The sequence below is a fragment of the Coloeus monedula genome, assembly GCF_965178545.1.
Source record: "Coloeus monedula genome assembly, chromosome: 21".
Lineage (NCBI taxonomy): Eukaryota > Metazoa > Chordata > Aves > Passeriformes > Corvidae > Coloeus > Coloeus monedula.
Genome location: NC_138801.1, coordinates 48592 through 74840, shown reverse-complemented (window position 1 = coordinate 74840; position 26249 = coordinate 48592). Strand labels below are relative to the sequence as shown.

Sequence of the window (26249 nt, the reverse complement as noted above, 5' to 3'; positions counted from 1 at the left end):
CATTCCGCAAATGGGCAAGTCAGCTTCTGTCTAGTAGCCCAAGAAGAAATTTTTTTTTTGTTAATCTGACAGTAACAGTTTGATGGAACTGACATCCCACCTATGCTACAGATTTGAAAAAAAAACCCTCTATACAGATCAGCCGAATACACAAGAAAACACATATACATTTTAAGCATCACGAATTTTAATTTATTAAAGGAGTGTTTCTAGCAAAAGAAAAACTGACTTACATTTCACCAACACAAAATCCCTGAATTCCTGGTGATTTGTAAACACAGGTGGGGACGGAAGGGGAGGTCCAAAGAGAGGAACACTTTCTTCTGAAAATATTTTCAGCCTGTTAAAAGTACAAATCTTTATCTACATTGGAAGTCACGTTCAAACCCTACCTTTTTTATAGACACTATTCAGAACCAAAGGGGAAAAAGAAAGGGAAGTGTTATCTGGGTATGTCTTATGTAAGAACTTCCAAGGGTCTAACAAAAAAAGATTCACTCGACAGAGCAAAATTATGCTTCTTTTACACAAACTAACACTGGGACATGATTAGAACAGAACTTTGCAGTTCTACTCATAGACCAACAGTTTTAGCGGCGCTAGCAAAATACAGTCCTGTTCAAAAAAGCTCTAAAAGAACAGTTCTTCACCTACAAAATATGTTCACCTTACAGATTTCCACCTTACCTATGCATTCACCACACACATGAAATATTTGATTCTTTCCGAATAACACTGGTTTATGACATATGAAGCTGTATCTTGGAAACAGCAAATTCAATTTTCAAATTTTCAGTGAGGAAGAAAGATTCAGAATTGCTTCCATAACAGCCGGACCCTGCTGAGCTCTTTTGATCCATAAGGAATCCAGCATAGCAATAATGAATGGTAGGTACAAAACCCACACATATTTGTTCATCGGGGCATAGCTTCTTTATGGTAAGTAATCGTTCTTGGCTATTTCAAGTAATAGTTTGCTGACAAAAGTCTTCCAAGTGGCACGTGCAGATGACACAGGGCACAGCAACCCATATCTGCTATTATAGAAACCAGTCAGAATTTGCTTTCTCAAAAATCCAGCAGTGACTGACTGATACTGAGTCTTTTTTCCTGAAAGCTTAGAAACTGCATACAATCTGAAACGCAGTATTACATTTGCATGAATATTGATCGTTCTAATATTTGTTTCACATATTTGAGACACAATTTCATAGATGCCCTATGTCTATTTCATTACATCTAGGTAAAAAAAGCAATCATTTATAACTACAAAAGGTATGAAATGTTCCTTGACTAGATCAGAATAAATTATGACAGGGAAAACCATAACAAAACTGACCAAAAAAAAAACTTCTTGAGGGACGTAAAATATAAAATATAAACTCTAAGCAGAAATTCAGAGTCAGACCTCATAATGGCATTGCATTTGAAACAAGGAAAATTTGCCTCAAAAGCCTAGAGCATCCCCTGTCTCTTCTGACTGAAATTTTGGCCGCTTGGAAGACTGTCTTCACACACACACACGCACACAAAAGGAACAGAAAGAATGAGTTCTATTCAGGCCTACGATGAAAGGACAGAATGAAACATAATTAGGCCAAGCTGAAACATAATGTTCTAAGGCTGTCATATAGGAAAAAAAATACTATGTGATATGTGCTACGGCAAGATGTGTCAAGACTGGCAGAATGAAGCAACTAAAATAAGATGGACCAATCCAGTAAACGCAGCCAGTTACCTAAAACAAGAGAGACAAATTTATCTTATTTACTGCACCTCATTTCCTTCCCCACATAAACAGCAATATAAAAAGCATTTTACCACGGCTAACCCATCTACTGACTATTAGCTTACGATCAGGACAACAACCACTTCTTAAAGAGTAATGAGGGACATATGCCCAAGTCTCTGTCCCAAAGCAGTAAGAAAAAGAAAGAAGTGACTGCATTTTCACTGCACATTGGAATCATGAACACGTTTTGTGCTTCTCACAAACCTGGGAATGCTGAAAAGCAGAAGCTATGAGGACAATCAATTTAAACAAATTTGCAAGAGTAAGCTCACAAGATCTTGGAGCAAAATAAAACTATTCCTTTGCTTAACTGCACTACAGACATTTTCCAAAAGAAACCTTAGCTATAAATAGGAGGCGAGGGAAAAAAAACCCACACACAAACTGAAGTATCATTCTTCTCTGGAGTTAGATTTAATGGCATGCTGGAGAAACATAGCAGTATGTAAAATTCTGGTAGGTTTTAAGTACGTGACGTTCAACTATACAAGCACTCCATTAAAATCCCTACAAACGACCTAGTTTGCTCAGCTACAGCCAAACTGAGATCTGTAAGGACTTGTAGTCCATGGCTATCCCAACATAACGTGCATTAATTAACTTTCGTCATCCACGTAAGTTTACTACGTCATTGATCTCACCAGGTCTGAAAGTTCCAAGCATATCTTTTATCATTTTGTTGTATTTTATCTAAAAACCAGTTCTGGGTTTCCCCCTTAGCTTATGCCTGTTCCAGAATTTAATTTTTCTGATGGTTAGAAACATGCTACTTATAGCCAGTTCAGTGATATCTGCATCCAGGTCCATATTGCTCTTCAGTTTCTAAAGCTCATTTGGCGGCTTCCTGGCATACAGACAGGTGGACCTGTCTGTATGCCAGAAAGTTTTCCCACTGCCAAAATGTTTTCCCATTTTCTCTAAACCAACAGAAATTCAGTGTGAAATTATTTGTTATAACCAGCACCTACCTGTAGCTATCATTCTGCTTATTATATCTCACTAAAGCAAAAATATCTGCCATACAGTTAAGGAAGTTAATCCAGTTCTAATAAAGCTCACATGTATTTTAATAAACTCTTCTCTTCCTGCAGTACATTGCAGATTTAATAAAGGTTAAATTTATTAATTAAGTCAAGGTAAATATATAAAAACATCTAGACTATGCAGATTTTACTATTTATAAAGAAGGTCCTATAGAAAAATATTACTGTTTGATCAGCAGTTTTAAAAATCAAGCTACTACCACAGACACAGCATTAAGACATACTATAGAATTTTGTGTTTTATTTTTATGTGATATATTTGTGATTAAAAATTCTTTTGGTTGATAAAGCAGTACCAATTCTGAACTTTGTTTATACCAGAGCTTCCACCAAAGAAAAGATTCCAATGAAATAAATTAGCTAACAGAATTATAAGAAAATAGAGAGAATGATTTAAAGTGCAAGTTATACTAAGGCTGATGCTCTAATGAAGAGGTACATTGATTTGGTAAACAATTCTTCTTAGTATTTAGGTTCCTTTGGTATCTAAACATTTTTATTATTTTTTTCAATCTTTATTCAGTTTTCATTCACCCCTAGCAAGAGTCTTCTAAGAACATTTAGTCTGCCTGAGAACAAAGTCTAGAACTCTTAAGCTTTGTGAGAACTTTTTAAGACTCAGCAACAGAGTATAGATAGAAATTATAGTTTTCTTCTTCTCATCCATTTTTCTTTATTCTATTCCATCTAGTCTAACAGATGCCAAATCGAGGTCTACATATTACTAGTGTGACCCTATGATAACTCCAAGAAGTTGGCTGCTGGTTTTTGGAATCATATCATCTTCACAATGTTTTCAACCAGAAGTCTGAAAAGCACAGGCTGTCAAAAAACTGGAGAATATGTGGTTAATGGTCTGAAAAAATTGACAATCACTGATCTAAAATACATAAATACTTAAAATAAACAGCATCGAAACATTTAAAGGCAGTATTCGGTAAAATGCCAAAATCTAATGCCAAATTAATTTACATAACTAAGAGAAAGATTTATGAATTTATATTTTTTGAAAAGGTGTAAAATTAAGTTTGTGAAATGATACATATAAACGCTTTCAATAAAAACACGATTTAAAAATCACATTCTTGATTTTACCTCATCTTCTAAGGGATTGAGCAAACATTGTTTGATGTTGCAGACTTGGAAAGTCCTAGTCAAGCAGCTGAAGGTAAAGAACGCAATAATGCAACTGTCTTTCTAAAATAGTTCTCACTTCAACAAACAGCATGCAGGGAGGACTTAGGGCAGAATTAAGAGTAATATTGATCTTAAAAAAAAAAATTAGAAAATGTCAGGAAAAAGATACGTGTAAAATGAGAGCGAATCATGGATGGCTTGAACACTGGAGAAGACTCTTCACCTTCCTGAAATATGATAGTGACAATGTCATTTCCAATATGTCGCTTCCTTTCTACCTGGAAAAAAAAAGGAAAGAAAAAAGGAAAAAAGAAAGAAAAGGCAAAAAAAGAAGCGACAGATACAGTGACTTACAAGACATAAGTAAGCATCTTAGCAATTATGTGACAGAATAATAAAGCAATATTCCTAAACTGCTAACAGAAAAATTATAGTCAGTACGACTGAAGACAATATAAAATCATAACTTAACTATAAACAAACCTAGCAACGACACGGTGCACACAACAAGGCAGGTTCTAGAAGAACAGATATAGCATATGTTTAGAAAACGCTCACAGTTTCCCTAAGTAATATTCATGAATCGGGCATGGAACCTCTAGCATTCCACAAAAACAGATCTACCGCATGAAATAAAAGGACAAAAAACTCTGGTGCCAAGTTATTCTTAAAAAAAAAAAAAATCCTGATTGGCCTCCGTTTTCTTCTGTGACCTCGTCATCAGTCCAAGGAAAAAGCATGAGAAAACTGACATAGAAATAGAAAACGTACATTTTAATCATATCGCCTAACTAGAACACATAATAAATAGTACACCAAGTAATTTGTAAGTAATTTAGGTAAATCATTATGGATGTACAGTGTATAGTAAACGCATGTGCTTATAAAGTATTCTTTTCATCATAAATACAAGGAACAGCTTGAGCAATGAACAACAGCACATTCGAACAAGTACCCAAGAACCCCCCTAGTTAATCTATGAGAGTGTGACAGCACTTCTTTACAGTTACCAACATTAACATGCTCACAAGGGGAATTTCTTTCAAGCTACACTAATGGCTACCCAAGTAGGAGCTGTGTGTTACACATGTGAATATTCCTACAATTCACACACAAGGCTAATTTCCAGTCTTCCTAAAATCTTTGAGGTAATAATTACATCAGTGAAGCTCTTCAAGTCATCTGAACACCACGCTACTCAATCACTTGTCAGTGAAGCAATTTAGATCTTCTTCACAAGTATCTTTTGTACTTTCATAGAGATGATAGGATGCACTGTTTCTAATAAACATCATGAAATTTTCAACATTAGGTAGAATACTGAGAAAAAAATAGCAAAAGTCTCAAGGCTTACATTTCTAAAATATTAACAGACAAGAAAGCCTTTTTTTTAAATAAAGTTTCAGACTTTGTGATTTAACAAATAAATAGGGAAATAAAAAAGAAAGAGAGAACCATGTACCTGCTGCTTGTTCTCTCTAGAATACGGTAGCATGGTTGAAACATGGAACATAATTTCATGCCCTTGAAAAACTGTATAGATGGAACAGGTTCCTGTTGTATCATCTGCAAGGGAAGACAACACTTTAAGGAGTACATCCTCTAAGTTTTCTGAAGATCAAAAGATATATTTGAGTCCTTCTACCAAATCTTCCTTAGCTATCCTTTTTTGTCCAATCCCTTTTAGAAAATGTCCACACTGCACGTTTTATGCAAGTCCAAACCCAAGTTTGCAACTAATCTGCATATTCACACTTAAAACCTATGACATCTTTCACCTACCTTCCTGAAATCACACGGGTCTTCAAGCCATAATGTCCTACTATCATGAAGCAAGTAACATGTCAGGTTATTGTTCACCTCATTCCAACTTAAAATGAAACTGTTCACCTGTATTATGTTCAGTCATAAATACTTTTCTTCAACTGCATTCCATACCAGTGACTTAAGCTGACCTGACTCTTTTTTGGTGAAGCAGAGCATTTAGTATGCACACGAGAAAGTCCATTTTGGGATTGTTTTATAACTACAACATATAAAATATGCATAATGTGAGATAAGAAGAAACATTTACACTGCAGCTCCACCCCCCCCCCTTTATTGCTTCAGATGAGTTCTTACTTTTAGTGTCCAGTCCTCCTCTGTAGCCTGACCAGCCTTTCAAAGTAATCGTGTCACCCAAGAGATGCAAAAATCGTTGAAAGCTTTCACTTCCGGTTTCTACACGTGGGAGGGAGAAACGTTACCAAAAAAGCGCACATGTAGTAATAGAACATGTCTTAAAAATAATCAAAATAAGGAAATGGGTCCTGCTTCCAGGACACCAGTTTCAGCTGAATTAGTTTCCTTTCATGTCTTCCAAGCCTACTGCCTTTCCAGAAACAGCATCCCAGCCTTTCAAAATAGGCATCATCACGTGACATTAAACAGTGACCTCTTTTGCTAACACCAATGCTGTTCAAGCACACAAGAGAACGTGATCAGTCCGTGAAAGAGCGAAGGAACTACAAGCAGGGAGTTAACGAGTTGCCTCCTTCAACTGCTTCTTTTTTGTAAACGTTACGTCAACATTTCACTGTCTTTCAAGTTGTAATACTAAGCTTCCTACAGCAACTTTTTATAGCATTAGAAGGCCCTATGCTACAATTTTTCACCCAACACATGAAACACAACAAAATGACTGTTCACTTAACCATTACCTCCTGTCTTGCTTCCAGCTGTAGACCCTATCTTCCTTTTTTTGTAATTCAGATGAATAAAAAAATTACGGAAAAGGTGAAAAACTCACCATTACTGAACATTTCATCATCTGTAAGCTGACCATCCTTAGCATAAAGGACTCCAAATTTAAAATTCACAGAGCCCTGAGGAATAAAACCAAGTATTGTATGATAAACAGAAGATCCAAAAAAAATGTTCCCTCCAAGGACTTTTATATGTGTATCTTTGTATACATCTTACACTTTGGAACATACACTCTATACCATCTCCTAATACCTAATAATTCACCTTTAAACTTTTATAGTAGAGCATAAAATTATTAATGTAAGTTGATGATCTATTAATATGAGATATTAAGTTGGTACTTAAAAATATTTTTTATGTCACATTCTAAAAACATTACATTTTTTACTGTCATCAGCAGTTGATTTCAAAGTCATCATAAGCACATCAAAATACTAAGCCGTGTTCACCGAACAGATCTGTGAGCTAGAAGCGGTAAGTTTACATTTACCTCTTGCTCTTCAAGAACCAATAAATCCTGTAAACAAAAACAGTATCTTTAGCACACTCGTATTAAAGATTCTATGAGGATGACAGTTTCATTTGTGTTTTTAAGTTTTGATTTGAAATGGCCAGTTCAATGGATGAAGACGGTTTAAGCAGTATTATGTATAATCATCGTTATTAGCTGCTACTGGAAGAAACAAACTAGTAGCACTTATACTTAATTACTTTTATTTCCAGAAAATAATAAAGAAAAAGAACCAAACAAAAAAACTCACTTCCTACCTTTTGTATCTCAGGATGAAAAATTTCCCTTGGGCTCTTCTCAAATTTATCAAGACTCATAGCACTGAAATGCAAGTGAAATACTGCTTTATAGAAGAGCAAGTACGCATTTCAACATTGAACCACCGACTGACTGCAGTTACAACACGTTAAAAAATGAATTGTTCGAACAGCCTCTGTTAAATGGAATATTTCATGGAATTGCCATTTCTTTCCCAAAATACTAACTTCCAACACTTTTTAAACTTCATTTGTATTTTAGAAACAGAAATTAGTAAGACCCTGTCTGGAGATCAGGTTTAAATTTATTTATGTATAAAGCACAGAGCTCTACTACATCAACCTTCACTTTGGCTTTAAACATAATCATCGTGAGCATTTTAGGAGGGCTCAATAACCTATTCTATTTTTAAGCTTTTCTTCTCTCTCTTCTTAAGTAATTCAAGGCAAGTCAAATGAAAAATGAGAGTTCAGCATCAAATTCACACACCAATGATTCACAGGTGGAACAGAAAAGTTACTTACATAAAAAGCAAGATCAACTGCCTGAAGAAACAGAAATATCTAATTCATATAACTTTTTTCTTAACTCATGCTTCTGCATTTACTCTTCTTTTTATGCTCCTTTTTCCCCCCCTGAGCATTATAGAACTGTGCGGCATGTCACAGAGTACCAAATACAATCTGCCTGGGGCACAGTGAACTAACATAGAGGTCAAATGTTTCCACTGTTGCTTATGTCAGATCACAGAGCAGACATCATTTTCTTTAGTTCCTTTTGAAAGGTACTAAAGCCTTCCAAAGAACTTAGAAAAAGCACGTTTATAAACATAACCAAAATTCTTTGAGACAGTCTTGTACCTAGATTCACACCAGGTGTGAACAGGTTGAAATGTCAAAGGACTACCAATCAGGCCTGAGGCATGGCTCAAGGACCGTAAAAGCAAAAAAAAAAAAAAAAAAAAAAAAACCCCAACCAAAAACCAAAGCCAGGGAAGAGTTTTCAGTCCAAGCTGAAGCAGGCAAAAGGAGATGACGTTTATGCACCCGACCGCACGTGGCACAGAGAGAAACAAGGTCTGAAACAAGCCTACCATTTTCCTCTGTAGAATACTGGAGCATCACAGGATGGAACACATCAGGGTGTTTAAGCCACAGAGTTATGACCCTAGCTAATAGATGATAGAGTTCCTCCACTCTGGGATGCCTGATGAAACACACACTTGTGGGCAGAGTGAAGAGAGAGGCTGGGTTGGAAAGGGATGTTAGGAAGAGATACTTCAGTGGCTCGTGGGTAGACATGGAAAATCAGGTACTTACGCAGGTCAAGAACGCAGTACAGACAACTAGGAACACTATTCGAGCCAACACAGTAGGAGTTCAAAGAAGGCACTTAGTTCAACTTGATGAAGAAGATGATAGATATCCGAAGAGTTTTCGACTCACCATCTCGACACTCCAAAACAGAGCCTCAGCCCAGGAAATCAGATTTAAGAAGCAAGGCTCAATGGCCCGATAGCCTCTCAGGCACATTCAGTGGTCTGGGACCTCTCATAAATCTTGTGCCGTAGCAGGAACATCCAGATCTATTGGTAGTGACTTCACACCAACACACATGCTCTGCTTCCAGAATTCTCCTTTCACATAGGCACTGTCAGTGTTAACCCGTGGCCCGGCTTCAATCAAACAAGAAATACTCGTTCCTACTCTCTACAGATTAAAGGTTTTAGAAACTTGCAAAGCCCTCATTTATCTGGTACGTGCTGTTTACTAAAAGGCCCTTTTAATGGCTTCCTAGAGAAGCTAAAACCCTTACAGAAGATCCATTTGATGACATTATCAGTGAGGGATTTGAGAAAACACACCACATGATAAGATTGTAAAACTGCAGATTAAATTTGAATGAGTGCTTTGAAAACCAGTGCTCTGACATTTCAGCTGATTAAAATGTTCAAAGAAATAGAAACAGTGCTGGGTTTGCTCACTTTATATTCTCTTCTACCACCAAAGAGGCAGGGCAGAGTATGAGCATGCTCATACAAACTCCATCCGAGAGTAGGAATTTTCTTGGCTTCACTGCGCATAATATACCCATAGCGAGACCTAGATGAAGACAGTCAGCTGAAGAAATAATTCTCGGCATCTTGACTGCTTGCTTCCTCCTGCTAGGGCCACATCATAATCGCCAGTCAAAATCTGCTATTCCTTAGCTCTTTTTATTGTCTAATTTTAAAAGCTATTTCTTCTCCATCATGGCAGTTCCACTTAGTACCTGTTCTCCAATTAACTTGAAATTGTCCCTCTGCTGAAGAAAAGGTGCTAAGAATTTCTCTCCATTTTAAATTTTCACTTTGCCTGTTCCAGAATAGGCTTTAAAACCACTTTTCGCTGCCTTCAATGAGCAAGATTTGCAAAACTATTTTTACGGTTTTTATAAATTTATCACAAAAACCACAGAACGCAAGCTCTGAATTACAGGAAAAGGTATACAGGCAAATATCTAAACTGGTAACTTATTCGTAAATGCATACCTTAATATAGATTTCACTGATAATGTTTTTGTGGGACTGTAAGGGAGACATATTTTCTGAGTACCCTGTAAACAAGAAAAGCTAGGATATGTTACAGGACATACCAACTTTTTCTGCATATTCAAATAGGAATATTAATAAAAACAATTACGTAAAAAAACCAAGAAAACCAAGGTAATTTTACTTAGCCATATTTACTGCTGATTTAGAGGGAAAAAAAAGCCAGATGGATGTCGCAAAGAAAAAAAAAGTGAACCATGCACGCCTACAGGAGAGTTTGATCACAGGACGTAATCAAGAAAATTTAGGCATCATTTCTAAAAAAAAAGCAGTTGTTAGAACAATTAGAAAATATCTGACATCACAGATTTCTGTCAAAACGTTTAGTCTAATGTTATCTGCAAATTTAGTTTAGTTTTATCTGCTATGGTAGAATTATACGTTCTTATGATATGAAATGAAAATATGTAATAAATACCAGAATTCTGGAGAAAGAGAAAAAGCGTATGATAAACATACCCAAAACAAACAAACAAAAGTCAGAATAGCAGTTAAGTATTTCTTTCTTACTGTTTTTCTCCAAAGTATCGAATGGTATTGAGGAATGCGCTGATTATTTTGGTCAGACAGTACAACAGACAGAAAGAAAGGGTTCTTCTCTGCATCTGTACCTATATAATTCTGATGAACTGTTGGGAGAAAAACAAGCAGCACTATCAACCATAAAAAAGACGCACCCACCCACTCGTGTCCAGAATGAGACAGACAGCTGTAAACATATGCATTCATATGTAAAAATGTATTATTGTCTCCACAAATAACTATGTACTTATATAGGGATGTGTAAAAAAATCACCCAAAGAGAAAGGTACAGCTTTCAAAGCCAAGAAGGGTTTCAAAACATCCCTTTTTGGTAGCAGGGGTTTCGCTCTTTACAGACACCCATCCTCTGTTTTCAGGTTAAAAACACATGAAACAGACTTGTTTTCTGTAAAGGACAGAAAATGGTTTAATACTAAATTAACACCATACCTTTTTCCATATTGAAATAATAACAATTCAAAACTGCATTGCATTTTCATTGAACCAATTCCAATCCGTTTGCAAAAAAAGAATTACCTTTCCCTAAAAAATATTTGAAGTACCATCTCGTATGATACTCTGGGTTTTCCAAATGCACATCCGTTCTGTGCCACGTACCCGGAGTGGAGTCTGTATTCTGAAATAGAATCAGGAGACCCTTACATTAAATGCCAAGTGAAAAAAAAAAAAAAAATGGACAAAATATAGGCAAAAGCAAATAAAGACCAGCTGATTCACCAGAAATTTTAGCTGTACACTGCTTTTTAAAAAGCAAGGATTTTTCCGAAGTCAGTTGGTGCATAGCTGAAATAAAAACTTCTCCCTCTCATTCACCCTTTTTTCTAATTTCTCTCTAAGTAGCTAAGTCTTACCCTACTGTACCACCATTACAGTAATGTCTTAGAATGTCAGCAAAAAAAAGGTCTTTCGATGTGGAATTTGAAGACAAATATTTTTAAAACTTAAATAAATGAATGTCCTCAGGTTTTATTTTCTCAGTTCTTCCCAAATTAATCCTCAAAGTCTCCTTGCTTGACCAAAGCACGCTTTGGAAGTTCTTCAGCGTTGTTTCTCATAAATTAAGGTAAATTCCCAAGCATCCCTCAAGTCCTTCCCCGCTACAAATTAACACGCAAAGAAAAAGCCATTCTTCATATTCATTCGCCACACGGCCATTCATCACCCGCTCTACGAGTCTTTCCACGATTTTGAACTGCATGAAACCAAGCTAAAAAGACTCAGAGTACCAAACATGACCTCCCAAAGAATCAATGCAGAATAGTTAGATTGCATTCAACTCTGCAGCCAGCGCTGATGCAAACAGATGATCGGTAACAGTTTGCTGTTACTATTAGTTCAATGCACACTTTACCAAGATGTTACCAGTATTTCTAGAATATGAGGTCCCCTTTCTTTCATTATTAAGACTATATTTACAGACAAAAAGGTTTTACAAATGAAGGTAAGCGGAAACCTAGGTGCCACCGGAGTAGTTGCAGGAACACACTGCGAGTTTAGCAGCAAGAAAGACGAAGGGAATGACGCTCTGAGGCTCTGCTCAACTTCTTTATCTCTTATTTAAGACAAGCACAGCTGCCAAAAGGCAACTGAGGGTCCAAAAAATGAAGCTATAACCTCATTACACCAAGGAGCAAACTGTAAAGCGCAGAGGTCGGCTTGAACATTGTAGTACCACCGGGATAGCATATATATATAAAGAGTGATGAACTAGAGACCGTGAAGCATCATTCAGAGGTATTTTTCTCCTAACACAATCAAGTGAGCAAAAACATTACCAAAATGAAATAAAATGCCAGAATTTTCAAAGTCCTCTTCCCTAGTAATTGACTGCAAATATATCTTTCGTAGGTGAAAAATAACTGAAGCTGAATAATTTTTTCAGCTTCCTATGAGTACCTTTGGACACTTACCTCACCAGAGGAGCCATTTTCCACACGGAATCGTCCAGCTCTTTGAATGGCTCCATCAGCATCACTAGATATAAGCTAGAAGAGAGTTTAAGACAGGTTCTATTTCCAAAAATAGCCATATGACCAGCAATCAAAGCTTACTACCATTTCTTTTTGCTCCAGGCATCATGACTTCCCACGGAAAAGGGATCAATCTAGCTATTACCAATTTGACTAAAGGCTTTGAATGACCCAGGAAGACCCCTAACGAGGCATGAATGAGATGCTACTGTGGGAAACATGAAGCAAGAAAACTTAAGCATCAAACATTTAGAAATTTGAAAGGGCAACAAGAACCTTTAAACATCTGTACTCCAAAAAAACACATATTTTCATAAAATGCTAGCGAGATTTTAAGAAAAACAACCAAAATACAAGACTGTTCATGTGAGCTTACTGTGAATTTATTATGACAAATAACTTTTTTTTTTCCCCCAGCAAAAGACTCTAAGTACGAGGAATGAAAGAGCCTCTTACCCGAAAACAGTTTACTCGCATTTTTGGATTAAAACACCGCATCTGTTATGCGGAACGTATGGAAAGGAAAGAAAGATACCTGGTGTTCCCCGCAACGCACCAGCAACTGGGCCGCCAATTTACGCCCAATTTAGTGTTAGTAAATATACCACCCGAGAACTTTAAAATTACAACTATAGCTAGTAGAAAATTTGCGATTTCTTCCCACAGTAAGAGAACTGGCGTTCATTTTCATAACTCCTCCCCACTTCCGCTTTCCTACAGTAAATTTATGTAATTTCATTACGACCCTGTAATCAGAATGACAGTTTTAACTGCTGACATATTTTCACTGTGGAAAATGAAGTGCCAGCTTAATCTTTGAATTTCAGGAAAATGCAGAACAACTGACAGATTCTAGGGAACCCCTGTCAAAATCCTAATTCTGACTAGTTCATTTAGTTTTAAGCCCTCTCCCACTATTATGATTCACGCACCTATAAAATTACATACACGTGTATGTACACATGTGAGCATGCATAGTTTATAACTTACATAATCGCAAGTACTTCATTAAATACTACCCTAATATTTTGCCATCTTCAGCTTCCAAGAGGGAAAAATGCTCAACTTCCATCTGGAAGTAAACACAGTATTTACATAATGCTTCCTGAAGTGTTACAACGAAATATTAATAAAAAAGGTGGTAAAAAGATCCCCTATCACCAGTCTGATCCGTATCTATTCAGAAGCCTCTTTCTATTAGCTTATTACTTTCAAGTCCAGCTTAGAAAGCACGTTTTCCAAACTGGATCCAATTTTTTTACTCGGAAATGAAAAGGATTAGAGCTCTGCATTATAAGCTGGTAAACCGAAGGACAGGCTACATAAACTTACAAGCTCCACAGATCCATAATGCTTTCTGCTAAACTCTCCACGTCTGCAACCCAGATCTTCAGAGACAGAGCTGGAATAGAAACGTTTCATCAGTGTACACAGGTCAACTAGCCTCACACTTCCTGCAATGCTATACCCTGCCATTAAAAAAATATGAACAAGCTTCATAGCGTATAAACTCATTGCTGCAGGGAACACTTCTTACAGCGTGCACAATCTCTAGTAGCCATTGCAGTCTGGCTTTCACATGACTGCCAAGAGAAATGGCCGTGTCCTGACCGGAAGCAAAAGCTACGGTTAAATTAAATACTTAGGCACGGTGCAATCAGAGTTCCAAAGCGGGTGGTGGCTTATAAACCGCGTCCGAAATGTAAACTTAATGCCTCAAATGGGACAACCGCACTATACGACTCAGTAAGACCGCACTTAGCGTGTCACTGCTGATTTCTTCAGTCTTTTTTCGGCCTACACGCAAGAAGAAACTAGACCAGTACTTCCATTTAAGAGCACAAGGAAACGACAGCATTTCGGAGGTGTCCCTCCACAGCCTTAACAAAGACAGCAAACAAAAGTAATCCTATAATGCAAAGGTCAAAATCCACCTGCGTTACCACATATAACCTCATACCATCGTACCACATTAAGCACCGCCTCTACGCAACTCCATTCCAATAATTTGAAGACATATACTGTCTTGCCACAAACCATACACTTTGGTATGAAAAGCTTTTTTCTGACACCGCTCTCTCACTAATTAAAAAACCGGGAATATATCTGAGCTAACAATTAAAACAAGACTGCTTTAATATTAATATTCTCATTCATTTGTGTCCCAATTCAAACTACCTAAAACATACCTAACCTTCAAACACACTAGCAGTCCTTTTAAAAGTCAGAATTATGCCCAAGAGCTAATCTCTGCTTCTTCTCAACCTAACGTCACCTGCTTCACATCTAGTCATTAAAGCAGAATCTTACATCAACATAAATGCTACAGAGACAACGTCATGAAAATTAGGCAGCTTCACTTTAGGCACAGGTAAGATTCACATCGTCGTGCTATTTGCATAAGCACATATACTCCCTAATGAATTCTTGCCTGCATACCTCTTTGGCTCTCCATTCTCGGTTACCACCAAGATTTGTACTCAACTCTCTGACACACCACATCTGCTAATTTAAAAAATACGCTGTGATTAAAATCAGCTGTTCATATTCATTTTCTTCACTGAATTGCATCCTTCCTCAGTCCTGACCTATATAAGAAAAACAGCTGCTCCAGTTATGACACTTTTAGAGTCGTTTCCACCCTACTAAGATGAACTGCCGGCACTGAAGAGGTCAGTTCGTCAGTGCCTCAGATTAGCTGGGCTTAATAATTTAAAATTTACTGACATTGCAAAGTATTTAAATACGGATGCACCTTTATTCACGTGAATAAAACCAACCAGCTTATGTTCATTTGTACGGCATCTACAGTATACTCCACCTCCCTTTCCCATTTGTCTAGAAACACAGGTGCAGTTGTATAAATGAACAGTAAGGACGACGAGGAGAGAGGACTAGCTTCCTCCCTTTTCAACAGAAGCTCCTACAAGACAGTCCTGAAAGCTGAACAACAAAGCACGATTGAACATACTTGCTAAACTAAATCTAGATGTTTTGAGGATCCTAGCGTCAAATCCCAAGTTTTGTCTTTTAGAAGTTCGACACCGGAAAGTACATTACTTGGGGGTCGGGAAGGTAGTGGCAGAAAGGATAAAGTTTGCAGATTGCACCTGTGTGATCAGAAAGGACGTAGCCTACATGCCCCTTGGGCTTACCATTCTCCTTACCATCTATATGTTTACTTGCCAGTATCGGCCAACCTGTTTTCATTTAAGAAAGAGTCACAGGTACAAACGCAGTCAGCAGTCGTGTAATTGCAGCGATATGCCAGCGCTACCCGCCTGCACGAGCGCAACGCTGAATACGCCGCGAAACCGACTCTGAAGACGCTCGTCCGACTCCGCCCACACCACCTGCAGCAGCCCCCAAGGCAGACGGCTGCAGCTCGGGAGCTCTTGCTGCTCCGCTAGCCCGAGGGCCAGCCGCCCCACGCCGCGGAAGCCTCCAGCGCCGCTCGCCCCGGCGGCCCCTCCAGCTCCCGGTCGGCGGAAGCAAAGCACCGCCTTCCTCTCCGCCATGGCCGGCCGGCAGCACGCCACGCCCCGCCCCACCCGAGCTTAGCCCCCGCCTCCGGTACCGCTGAGTGAGGCCGAGGAATCGGGTGGACGCCCCTTCCGCGCTGCTCAGCTCCATGCGGACGGCCAGACGGAGGCTTCACCCCTCCAGCGTCGCTCCCGCGGCTCCGTCCCGCGCGGGAGAGGCGCCGGGAGCTCCGCGCGCACATCCCGCTACCCCCGGCGCACGGCCCCGCGCGTCCGCCCCGGCCCGCCGACCACTCATACGCCGCGTCGGCCACCGCGTCGGCCGCTGCGCCGCCGGTAGTGCCCGCCGGGAGTTGTAGTCCCGGGCTGCGAGCGACCGGTCCGTCCTCCGCCGCCGAGAGCTGCAGTCCCGCAAGGGGAGCGAACGGGTCCTTCGCCCCTGTGCAGGGAGGGACCTCAGCCAGCACCGCCCCTCCCGAATGCAGGCTTTGTAAACGTAACGGTGAAACATCATTTGAGACATCTCTTGAGAGTTTTCCATGGAAAGCACGCCTATTCGATATGCCTGCAAGTAACAGAAACCAGTCAGCTCCAAGACGGCCAAGCAGATAGGTCAGATTTGCCGTGGAATGCTGCTCTCAAGTCAAGATGCTACACCACAATGATTTCCATTTCCACTACGTGACCGAAAGCGAGCTTGCGTGGTGACTTGCCCGCCAGACGAAAAGCAAAGGACTACAAGACACATCTGCACAGCGTTGTACTTAACACTGAGAAAAGCCAGTCGTCAGAGTTTGTCACAGATCTATTACTGTAATAAAAATTTTGCTTAGAAGTATGAAGTTAGAAGTGCCACAATAGCATTATCTGAAGCGTACTTAGCATCACATTTCTTCATACCAATCAGACATGACGCAGCAGAGAATTTTCATGCTTGACTTTCAGCTATATCGACCAAGCGAGTGAGCTACGCAGCAGCGGTGGGAGGGCTGGAGCTCTTGCGGTGGGTCCGTGAGCGCAGATTCCCGTCGCGGTACAGCCGTGTCCTCCCGCCTCGCACAGTGATCTCCCTGCAGTAGCATCACAGGAAAGGGATGAGACACCGGCTGGAGCGCAGGAACAGTGGAGGAACAAGGCGGAGAAGAGCCTGAGCGGGAGACAAGGCACCATCCTCGGACACGCTGCCTATTTGCTATGGGGCAGCCGCCAGCCTGCGCGACAGAAGCTGGGGAGGGACTTCAACCATTTGGGGGGCTGCCCTCTATTTTTCTAGCAGAGACCCTTTCGGAGGGGGGATGTACGTATGTAAATGGCATTATTAAAGCAACATGCTGCTGTCCGGGCTAGTTTGATTTGTTTTGTGCTTTTTTTGGGAGTGAGTAAAAAGGGAGGGAGTTGGAGTCTGGGGGCGATGATGTCATTTGGGGCACCCCAATGTCACTGGGAGAGTGAAGATGCAGTGGAGGAGAAGGTGAGTAGGGTATGGGAGGGGTTAGGTGGGGTCCTCCCAAAAAAAGGGAGGTTACAGCCCAAAAATGCTTGGAAGTTTAGGGGGTGCATTTGTGCAAAAAAATACAAAAAACTGCCCCTCTCTGCAGTCCTGCTGGGCTATGTCATGCCCTGGGGCCACTCTGCCGTTGCTCAAATGGCCAAAATCCACTCATCCAGGAGTGGAAAAGGGAGGGAGGGCACAGGAATTCATCTTAGATGGTGAGGCCTGGAAATTTTCAAGGCAACTAATTGATCTTTGGATTATTACAGCAGAGCAGAGAACACGGTGCCATGGGCTCTGGCAGGGCTGTGCTCAGCTCTTTGTTCTCTCCCAGGTCCAAAAGTGTGACCAGTTCCAGCAGCAGCAGCAGCAGCAGTGACAGCTCAGCCAGCGACTCCTCCTCTGACAGCCAGGACTCCTCTACCTCCTCCGAGGACAGTGGCAGTGAGGACAGCTCCTCCTCCTCCTCCTTCTCCTCCACCTCCTCCAGCGCCACATCCACGGTTTTTGAAGCCTTGCAGGGATGGCGTCTCCACCCCTGGCCCGGCCTTGGTCATCCAAGGACAAGGATTCCTCTGCTTTTGCAGGAAGAGGGAAGGGGAAGCAGATGGGACAGGAACGTGTTCCACAGGCTCCAGGCGTGGGTGAGTGACAGCTGACGGCTGAGCCATGGTGAGCAGCAGAGCTAATTACCACTTTCCCCCAGTGCTCTAATTGCCACCTTCCCCCAGTGCTCTAATTAGCACCTCCCTCAGCTCACCCTTCCACCCAGCCACTTCCTCAAGCCTGTTTTTCAGGGGTTTTGTCACCCAGCATTCGGCTGCAGCACAGCTTTGTCCTCCAGGTGCTGCTCCTGCCCGGAATTGGACCCCAGGGGATGGAAAACGCCGTGGTTCCAGTGGGATTTGGGTCTCCAGCACATCCCTCCCACTGTACCCTCGGCCTGGTGCCCCCAGCCACAGGGAAAGGGAGCAGGTGGTGTAATCTCCCACCTAATCCTAAAGACTTCTCTCCAGGAATGCCGGGGCCTCCCAGCTCAGCAGAGCATTCCCTGGTGGCAGACGCTTCCTCACACGCAGGGAAAAGGTGGAAACCCAACGCTTTTCCCAAAAGCCCAAAATATTCCCCCATCTGGCAGCCGGGAGCTGAGGGAACGGGCACCTTCCCCTTCTGTCTGGGTGCCTGTGGCAGCTCCGAGGTGTTGCTCGGGGATTTTCAGTGCTGGGGCTCCTGCAGGGCCAGGGAAGTGCTTTGGGCCCCGTCATCCGTGCAGGGAAAAGCAGATATTCCATTAACCCCTTAGAGACCATTGCAGGAGCTTCCTGGGAGAACTGGGAATGGGGATCCGTAGGGGGATTGACTCCCAATTAATGCTGTCAGAAACCCTTCAGCTACCCCAAACCACCCCAAACCTTCCACAAACAAACCTGGAGGAGAACCCAAGGCCTCCTTGTGCCCTGGCCGTGTCGCGCCCTGGCAGTGCCGCTCTGTGCTTCCCCTTCTTTGGGCCAGAATTGTTCCCAGAATGATAAACCCGGAGGGAAGTGCTTCCACCTGGGAAAGGGAGGCTGTTCCCACACCACCCTCCTATTTATTTCATGAGGAATTTTGAAATTTTGGTTTTCTGCTCCAGCCAGGGACAGAAGAAAGTTTGGGCAGCAAAAAAAATCTGAAGTTGAATCAGATCTTAAGCCTGGATTTAAAATGGATCACATTAAAAGAACCAAAAAAATCCAGAAAAGAATGAAAGAATTCCTAATTCTCCTCCTGATCTCCCTCTGCTGCATCCCTGTCCTCCCATCCACTCTTCCCATCTCCAATTATAGATCCCTCCAGGCAGAGCCCTGCCAGTGTTTCTGTCAGGGAAGTGCCAAGCCCATCCACAATGCTTTACAAATAATCACAGGGAACACAGATTTTGTGAAATATTGAAGCTTTTGCTGTTAAAAAAAATGAAATCTCTCTGCCATATCAGCCATGATGAAATGTCAGTGTGCCACCCTTCCCCAAATAACATCCTTCCCTCTGTCACTCTCGCTCTGGCACATGGCAGGCCAGGATCATCTCCTCCTTCCCACAGGGAAGGAGTTGGGTTTAAATTCGAGACACAAACTTGGACAAAATTGAATGTCTGAGGTGTGTAAGAATAAGGGAAAATCGTCTCAGACCTTCTTCAGCTGCCTTTGTTCCCTGCCCTGTAACTCTTCACTCCCTGAAATGACTCAGAACACCTGGGGATGAAGGCACCGTGTTGAAGGCTGCAGAATTCTCCCTGTTCTCCCTCAACTTTTCCAGGACCTGAGCATGTCAGGAGCCTTGCAGCCCATTCCAACGCTTGACAGACCTTTCCATGAAGGATTTTTTCCCAATGTCCACCCTGAGCCTCCCCTGGCCCAGCCTGAGGCCGTTCCCTCTCCTCCTGTCCCTGTTCCCTGGGAGCAGAGCCCAACCCCCCCCAGCTGCCCCCTCCTGTCAGGGAATTCCAGAGAGAGAAAAGGTCTCTCTGGAGCCTCCTTTTCTCCAGGCTGAGCCCCTGGGAGAGCAGGGATTGAGCAGGTGTGGGGGCTGAGGTGCTCCAGCTTTAAGGTCTCACTCTGAGAGCACTCCGAGTTTGTTTCCAGGCTGGAAATGGTGCCTGGAATTTTGGGTGGCCAACGGGGATCTCGAGGATTTGAGGTGGCAGCTGGGAGAGAAACCTGCTGCTCAAATGGCACTGGAGGTTATTTCCCTCTCTCTGGAATCTCTGTCAATTAAGAGCTCAGCCTTCTCCGGGGCTGCAGTTGCATTATTTGCTTTCACCTCCGATCTGCCCAAGGTGGAGTGAACTCCTCTGGAGCTGGCAAACGCCAACAGATCCCATCTCCACAGGGTTAAAGGATGAAATTGTATTTCTCTTAACCTCTTTTGACCGGGAAGTTGGGATTTTCCCCCTCTGCCTGATCCCTGTTTCTCCTTTCTCGAGTCTTGAGTTGTTCTGGGGAGCAGAAGGTTCAGGGCTGTGCCCCCAAAGCAGCTCTGGCTGTGTGAACACAGCAGCTTTCTGCAAGTTAAATCTGCTGCTATTTCTGTATTTGAAAAGAAGCTGAAATGCCAGTGGTGATGTAATGTTCATTTACATTTAGGGTCTGTTTCTATTTATTTTTGCTCCTATTAACTGCATCTTGATTCCAACAGTTTGGGGCTTGGTTTTTTTTACCTGCTGAGGCTCTCTTTGCTGTGAACAGCTCGTTTTTTACTTCAAGCCTGCCAGATTTCCTGCCTTATTGAGTCCATAAATGAAGAAGAATGACAGGTAGAAGGGGAAATGGATGTCTCCTCCCCAAGGGAAGGCTCCTAAATTGGATAGGAGCCATTTCTCTAGGAACTGCTGCCTCTGATTGCCGCTGGAATGGCTCTGGAAGGAGCTTGGAGGGGATCATTCACCTCGGCTTTGTCCTGGATGTGCAGAGCTGGGGAGATGCTTTGGGGCCGAGAGATTTCCTGTGCCATCTTCCATGAACATGAAGAGAGGTGGATTAAAAGTGCCTGCAGAGCTCTGATGTGCAGCCTGTGGCTCCCTGCTCCCACTGCTGCTCCGCTCAAGGAGTTTCTCAGCCCCAGTGCAGGAAAAAAAGGCAGAAAATCATGGAATCCTGGGGTTGTTGAGGCTGGCAAAGGCCTTTAGCATCATCAAGTCCAAACATCAACCACCACCATGGTCACACCAACCCATGACCTCAAGTGCCATGTATTTATCCATACATATTTATCCATACATATTTATCCCTGTATGTATCCATATATTTATCCATGTATTTCCCCATGTATTTATCCCTATATTTACCCATGTATTTTATGAACACTCAAGTGCCATATCCATGTATTTTATGAGCACTTCCAGGGTTGGTGACTCCACCACTGCCCTGGGCAGCTGTTCCAGCGCTGGACAACCCTTCCCATGCTGGGCCAGGAGATGGATTCTGGAAATGCAGACTCTGAGGAGCTGGGGATTAAGGCAGCATTGGATTCCTTTATTCTCCCAGAAGGATAAAGGAGATTTATCCCCAGACGAACCAGAGGTGTTCACACTGAGGTCATCAGTGGGATTTCTTCCTTACTCCCACAAATACCCACTGGGGTGACAGAGTTCCCTACAAGGGCGGTGTTGGAAGGAGCTGCTGGAATGTTTTGCTGTTTATTGGGATCCACAGGATGTTTGGTGTCTCTCAGAGCTGTTCCAGGCTTTCCACAGACCCAAACGCTCCTCACACTTCTCCTCAGAGTAGAGAGGTTTCCCAGAGTGCTGGTTTTTAATTTCAGATGCTGGGATAACGACACGGCTTCAGGAGGCAGGAGACTCATTGTGCTGTGCCTCAGTCCAGGCAGGGACAACCCCCAGCTAATAAAAACCTCTTTAAAGCACAAAAAGTCCCATTAAACTGATATTATAAAGGCTGCAAATTGAAGCAGGCCTCAATCAGAAAGCAGCAGAATTTAATTCCCCCCCCCTTGCCCATTTGCATGATGATCTCCTTCCTAATTGCCCATCTACGCTTTTCCCACAGAAGTGCTGTCCCGAGGTTGGAGATGGTTCCAGCTTTATGGAGCTTTGATCTTTATCTGCTTTTACTTTTTACAGAGCACAGAACCCGAGAGTGGCAGCTGCTTTCCTCTTGTTCCTCCTGTGGCAGTGAACTGCTCTTCCCAAGGACGGCTGCAGGAATTCTCAGGCAGCAGAACGTATGGAATGCCAGGCACGCTACAGAATTCCAGTGGGAGCAGCAGGAACTTCTGTTCTTTACTGGCAGGGCTGTGCCATGAAGGGGAGCTCGGAGATATTGGTCAGCTCAGGGAATGAGCCTGGCTCATGGTAAGGAAATTCACTGTGCAGTTACTTTGGGCCCTTTCTCTCCTTCTCCTTCTCCCTCTCTTCCCAACACCAGTTCCAGACCTCAGTATAATCCATGTTCCCACAGCCTGACCTTGCAGTTTTCCCAGTTTAGCAGCCCCGGCCACACTTGCAGCCTCTCTGTCTGGACTTTGTCTTGCTGAAATCTCCCTTTGTTGATCCTTTGCTGCCTCACCTCTTATCCAGCAATAACATGCAGTGGGTGGAAGCTTCTCAGAATTCCCTCCCTGTTCCACTGGAAACATTCCCAAGTGGAAGCAGCTGCACTGCCCATCAGCACTTCCCTGCTTTTAGGGGTGGTTGAGGCATGAAGGATGCAACAAATGGAGTTGGCTCCAAGGGGATGAAATGCTCCCCTTGAGGCTGCTCAGAGAGCTGGAGCTGAGGAATCCGGGTGGGAATCACTGCAGGAAAAAGGAAGGAAAAGAGAGCAGAGGAACAGGGATGCAATTCCAACCTCTCCAAGGATTGGGATGGGCACATTCACCATCACCATTTAATCTAGACACGATTTCTTCTTTGCCTCTGGCTGCCAGGAGCAGGATGAGCAGTTTAATGAGTTTAAATAGTGAATAGTTTAATTAGCTGGAAGAGACTGGATCAATAGCTGCTTAAAGAAACAACTGGATCCCTGTTTCCAAGCTTGGATGTAGTTTTGGAAGGTTCCTGGCAGTTTGGCAGGGATTAGTGATGCTGAGAATGTGCTTTTTTGTGGGTTTGGGGCTTTTACTCCTGTTCACGTGGCTGCTTTTTCTTGTTGAGTGGAAAACAGGAGGGAAAGAGCAACGATGGAAGGAATTCCACTCTTGCTGCTTGAAGGGATGGATCAGGAAGGGAACAGGCTGCAGGGAATTTGGAGTGCAAACTGAGATCTCTCCGATATTTTCGGCTCAGTCAGTCCATCAGTGCTTGGTAGCTGTTTAGGCCACGTGCAAGGTGAATGATGGTGCACATGGCAGAGCTGCTGGTGGCTCCTTCCCCTGCCCGGCTGTCAGTCACCCTGCAGGGTGCTGGAGCAGCGTGCCAGAGGCCGTGGATCCTATGGATCCCATGGATCCCAGGGGCGTGATCAGGAGCCTGGGCCTGCTGGCCACTCCTTGCTCTCTCTTACCCTGATTTTTCAGCTCTGCAGCGAATCCAGCTTGAGTTTTTCAACCCCCTAGAAACCCAGGGACCTTTCATGTCTGTTCTCAGATCTGGGATTTAAATCCAGCCCTTATCAAAGCACCCCGTGACCAGGCAGGCCCTGAATCCCAGCAGGGATCTGATAAAGAGGGACCTGACATCCTAAAGAAACCCTTTGAAATCCTGCTGGGATTGATTTGTATCCATAATGGAGCCCAGAGCTCTCTGCCAGGGAGAGATGAAGCTGCTCCTTTGCTTTATTATCCTCAGGCCCTTCCCAGCTTCGAGGGAAATTCAGTCCCTCTTCAAGCCCCAAAATCATGGAAAAGTTCCTTTGTATCCTCTCCACAGCCCCTATGTGGATTAATCAACTTTTTATTTGATATGGTGTCATTCTCATTTTTTTTCCATAGCTAAAACTCCACGGTGAGCAATCAGAGCAGAAATAGGAAATGCAGGAGTCTTGGATTCCACAGTGGGATTAACTTCCCTTTTCTGCTCTCTTTCAGGACAGGAAAAACCACTGAACTCGCCCCATCTTTGGGACCAAGAGCTTTGGTGCTGGAGTAGGCAAAGCCAGCTAGGGCCCCCCTTGTCCTGCCCATGGTGTGGGTCAGGGACAGGCTCCTCTTCTCCTCTGTGCTGGGATGAACTGCCTAGGGAATGCTATTACTGACAGCCCGGTCCTAGCCCCGGCTACTGGAAATGGGCGGAGGTGAAGAGGCAAGTGCCAGAGTTGCTTGGGGATGGTGGAATTGTGGTGTTTGGCTGTGCCCAGAGGGGCAGGTTGGGCATTTCTGTGTGTCTGAGGACCGGTTTGGGTGCTGGGGAGCCCGGGGAGCCGAGCTCTCAGTGCATTCCCAGCTCACCCGGGGGTGGGAGCTGGTGCAGGGCTGGGTGACAGCCTCTGGTCGGGCTCGGGGCAGGCCCTGGCCCCGGCACAGACACGCTGGGGTGGTTTGGGGCCGCTTGGGGAGCAATGGGAAGAAAATGAGGGATGGTGCTGGGCAGAGCGATCGGCCTGTGCTCGTGTCAGCGCAGCCGTGCAGGGCACTGGGATCTGGGTAAAGCACCGGCTCTCCTGGTGTTCAGGGATGCAAGGTCTGAGGGACCGGATTTACTTGGGGTTTTCCAGGACAGCAGGAAGAAGAGGAAATGTGGTGCCAGAGGTGCGTCCCATCAGGTTGCAGTTCCCTCTTTCCCATTTCCATTTCCTCCTCAGTGCGGGTGTCCCCTGCAGCCCATGAGCACGGGGCCGGTGACAACTCCCTGTCTGTAGAGGGATTCCTTATGGAACAAGGGCAGATGACACTTGTGTGAGGCTTACGACTGTTAGAATTAGACCAGGATGGGTTAAGAAAAAGAAAACTAGAATCGTGTGTTAATCTTACTGGTCAATGAACAAATGGAATCCACACTTCTGTAAGAAAAAATAGAGTGTATGGAGCATATAGAAGAAGCTGGTTTTGCCTGCTGCTGCTGCTTGGCTTTATCATGTAACCCCATTCGAACTCTGCCTTCAAGACAGCTGTGAGACCGTGAAATAAAGAACTTAGCAGAACAGCAGCCTCCTCTGCTCTTTCACCCTGGTCTGAGAAGGAGGGGTACCCTGTCAAAGGCTCAACACTTGCCTTTGTGACTTTGTTTCTAAATTTCTACCTTTCTAATTTTGTTTGTTTCTAATTTTTTTTGTTTCTAACTTTGTTTGTTTTTAACTTTCTACCTTTAGAAATGTGTTCGTTTCTTTTATTTTACCTCTTTGTTTGTTTCTAAATTTCTGCCATTGTAACTTTGTTTCTAACTTTCTACTTTTAAAATTTTATTTAACTTTTTACCATTCCTCCCAGCGAGGGATGTGTGCAGAATACTAAAACCTGTTAAGTTCTTCATTTTTACATCTATAGGCAAATGCTACTGATGTAGATGTAAATTCATTTTGAAATAAGCCAGCCCTCTCTGTCTACTCTGTCGCATACAGCAATATAAGAAGCTGGGAATAGAGATCCGCAGGTTTTGAGAATAACGAGCCGGCGTTTTTCTGTAGGAAGGAAAGCAGCAAGCGCCTGGCCGCAGGAGCCGAGACGCTCGGGCTGCAGGAGCTGCAGAGCGCCCGGAGCCGGCTTTTCCCTGTGCTCTGTGCCTGCCCCCGGGCTGAGCTGGGCGGCGCTGCTGCCGCCTGGTGGCGAGAGCGCGGCACTGCCGCCCCCGACACGGCGCCCCGGCGCTGCTGCCGCCCGGTGCCGGCTGAGCCGAGAGGGCGGCGGCCTCGGTGGCTGCCGAGCGTGGCAAGGAGCGGGAGCGAGCGGGGCCGGGTCTGTCAGCGGAGGGGAGGGGCGAAGGGCGGTTCGCAGCGCCAAGGGACACGGCCGTGCACGAGCGGGGCCACAGCTATGGAAAGGAGCGGGCGCCGTGCGGGGCGGTGACCGCGGGGAATGACAGCGCGGGGGGCGGCCCGGCGGGGCCGGTTTTGCCGGGCAGCAGAGGCGCGGTCGCAGCGCGACCCGGGGCGGGGAGCACCGGGCGAGCACGGTCGGAATCGAGCCGCCCGCGTGTCGCTCTCAAGGAGGCGGCTCGGAAAGGAAGGCGCAGTTCCGCGCTCTCGGGACGGCGTTAAGTGAAACTTTATTAGAACCTGCCAGGACCTTGACGAGGGCTGGTGCCACTTCCGCCACA

General features: G+C 43.6%; 1 protein-coding gene across 3 annotated transcripts in view; it reads right to left on the bottom strand.

The window, feature by feature from the left end:
* Positions 1-16329, bottom strand: part of GARNL3 (GTPase activating Rap/RanGAP domain like 3) — a 40793-nt gene extending 24464 nt beyond the window's left edge. For 2 of the 3 annotated variants that reach the window (XM_082295232.1, XM_082295233.1), the window contains exons 1-14: positions 16167-16329; positions 13922-13991; positions 12530-12604; positions 11136-11235; positions 10587-10705; positions 10017-10081; positions 7486-7549; positions 7208-7234; positions 6761-6836; positions 6094-6192; positions 5435-5538; positions 4142-4250; positions 2761-2806; positions 234-340 (exon numbers count right to left, since the gene is read on the bottom strand). In XM_082295232.1, coding sequence (XP_082151358.1) covers positions 234-340; positions 2761-2806; positions 4142-4250; positions 5435-5538; positions 6094-6192; positions 6761-6836; positions 7208-7234; positions 7486-7549; positions 10017-10081; positions 10587-10705; positions 11136-11235; positions 12530-12604; positions 13922-13991; positions 16167-16222 — 1117 coding nt within the window. In that variant the 5' untranslated portion in view covers positions 16223-16329. The remainder of the gene's footprint in view (positions 1-233; positions 341-2760; positions 2807-4141; positions 4251-5434; positions 5539-6093; positions 6193-6760; positions 6837-7207; positions 7235-7485; positions 7550-10016; positions 10082-10586; positions 10706-11135; positions 11236-12529; positions 12605-13921; positions 13992-16166) is intronic. The other variant, XM_082295234.1, reaches the window with a different exon arrangement.
* Positions 16330-26249: the final 9920 nt, after the last annotated feature.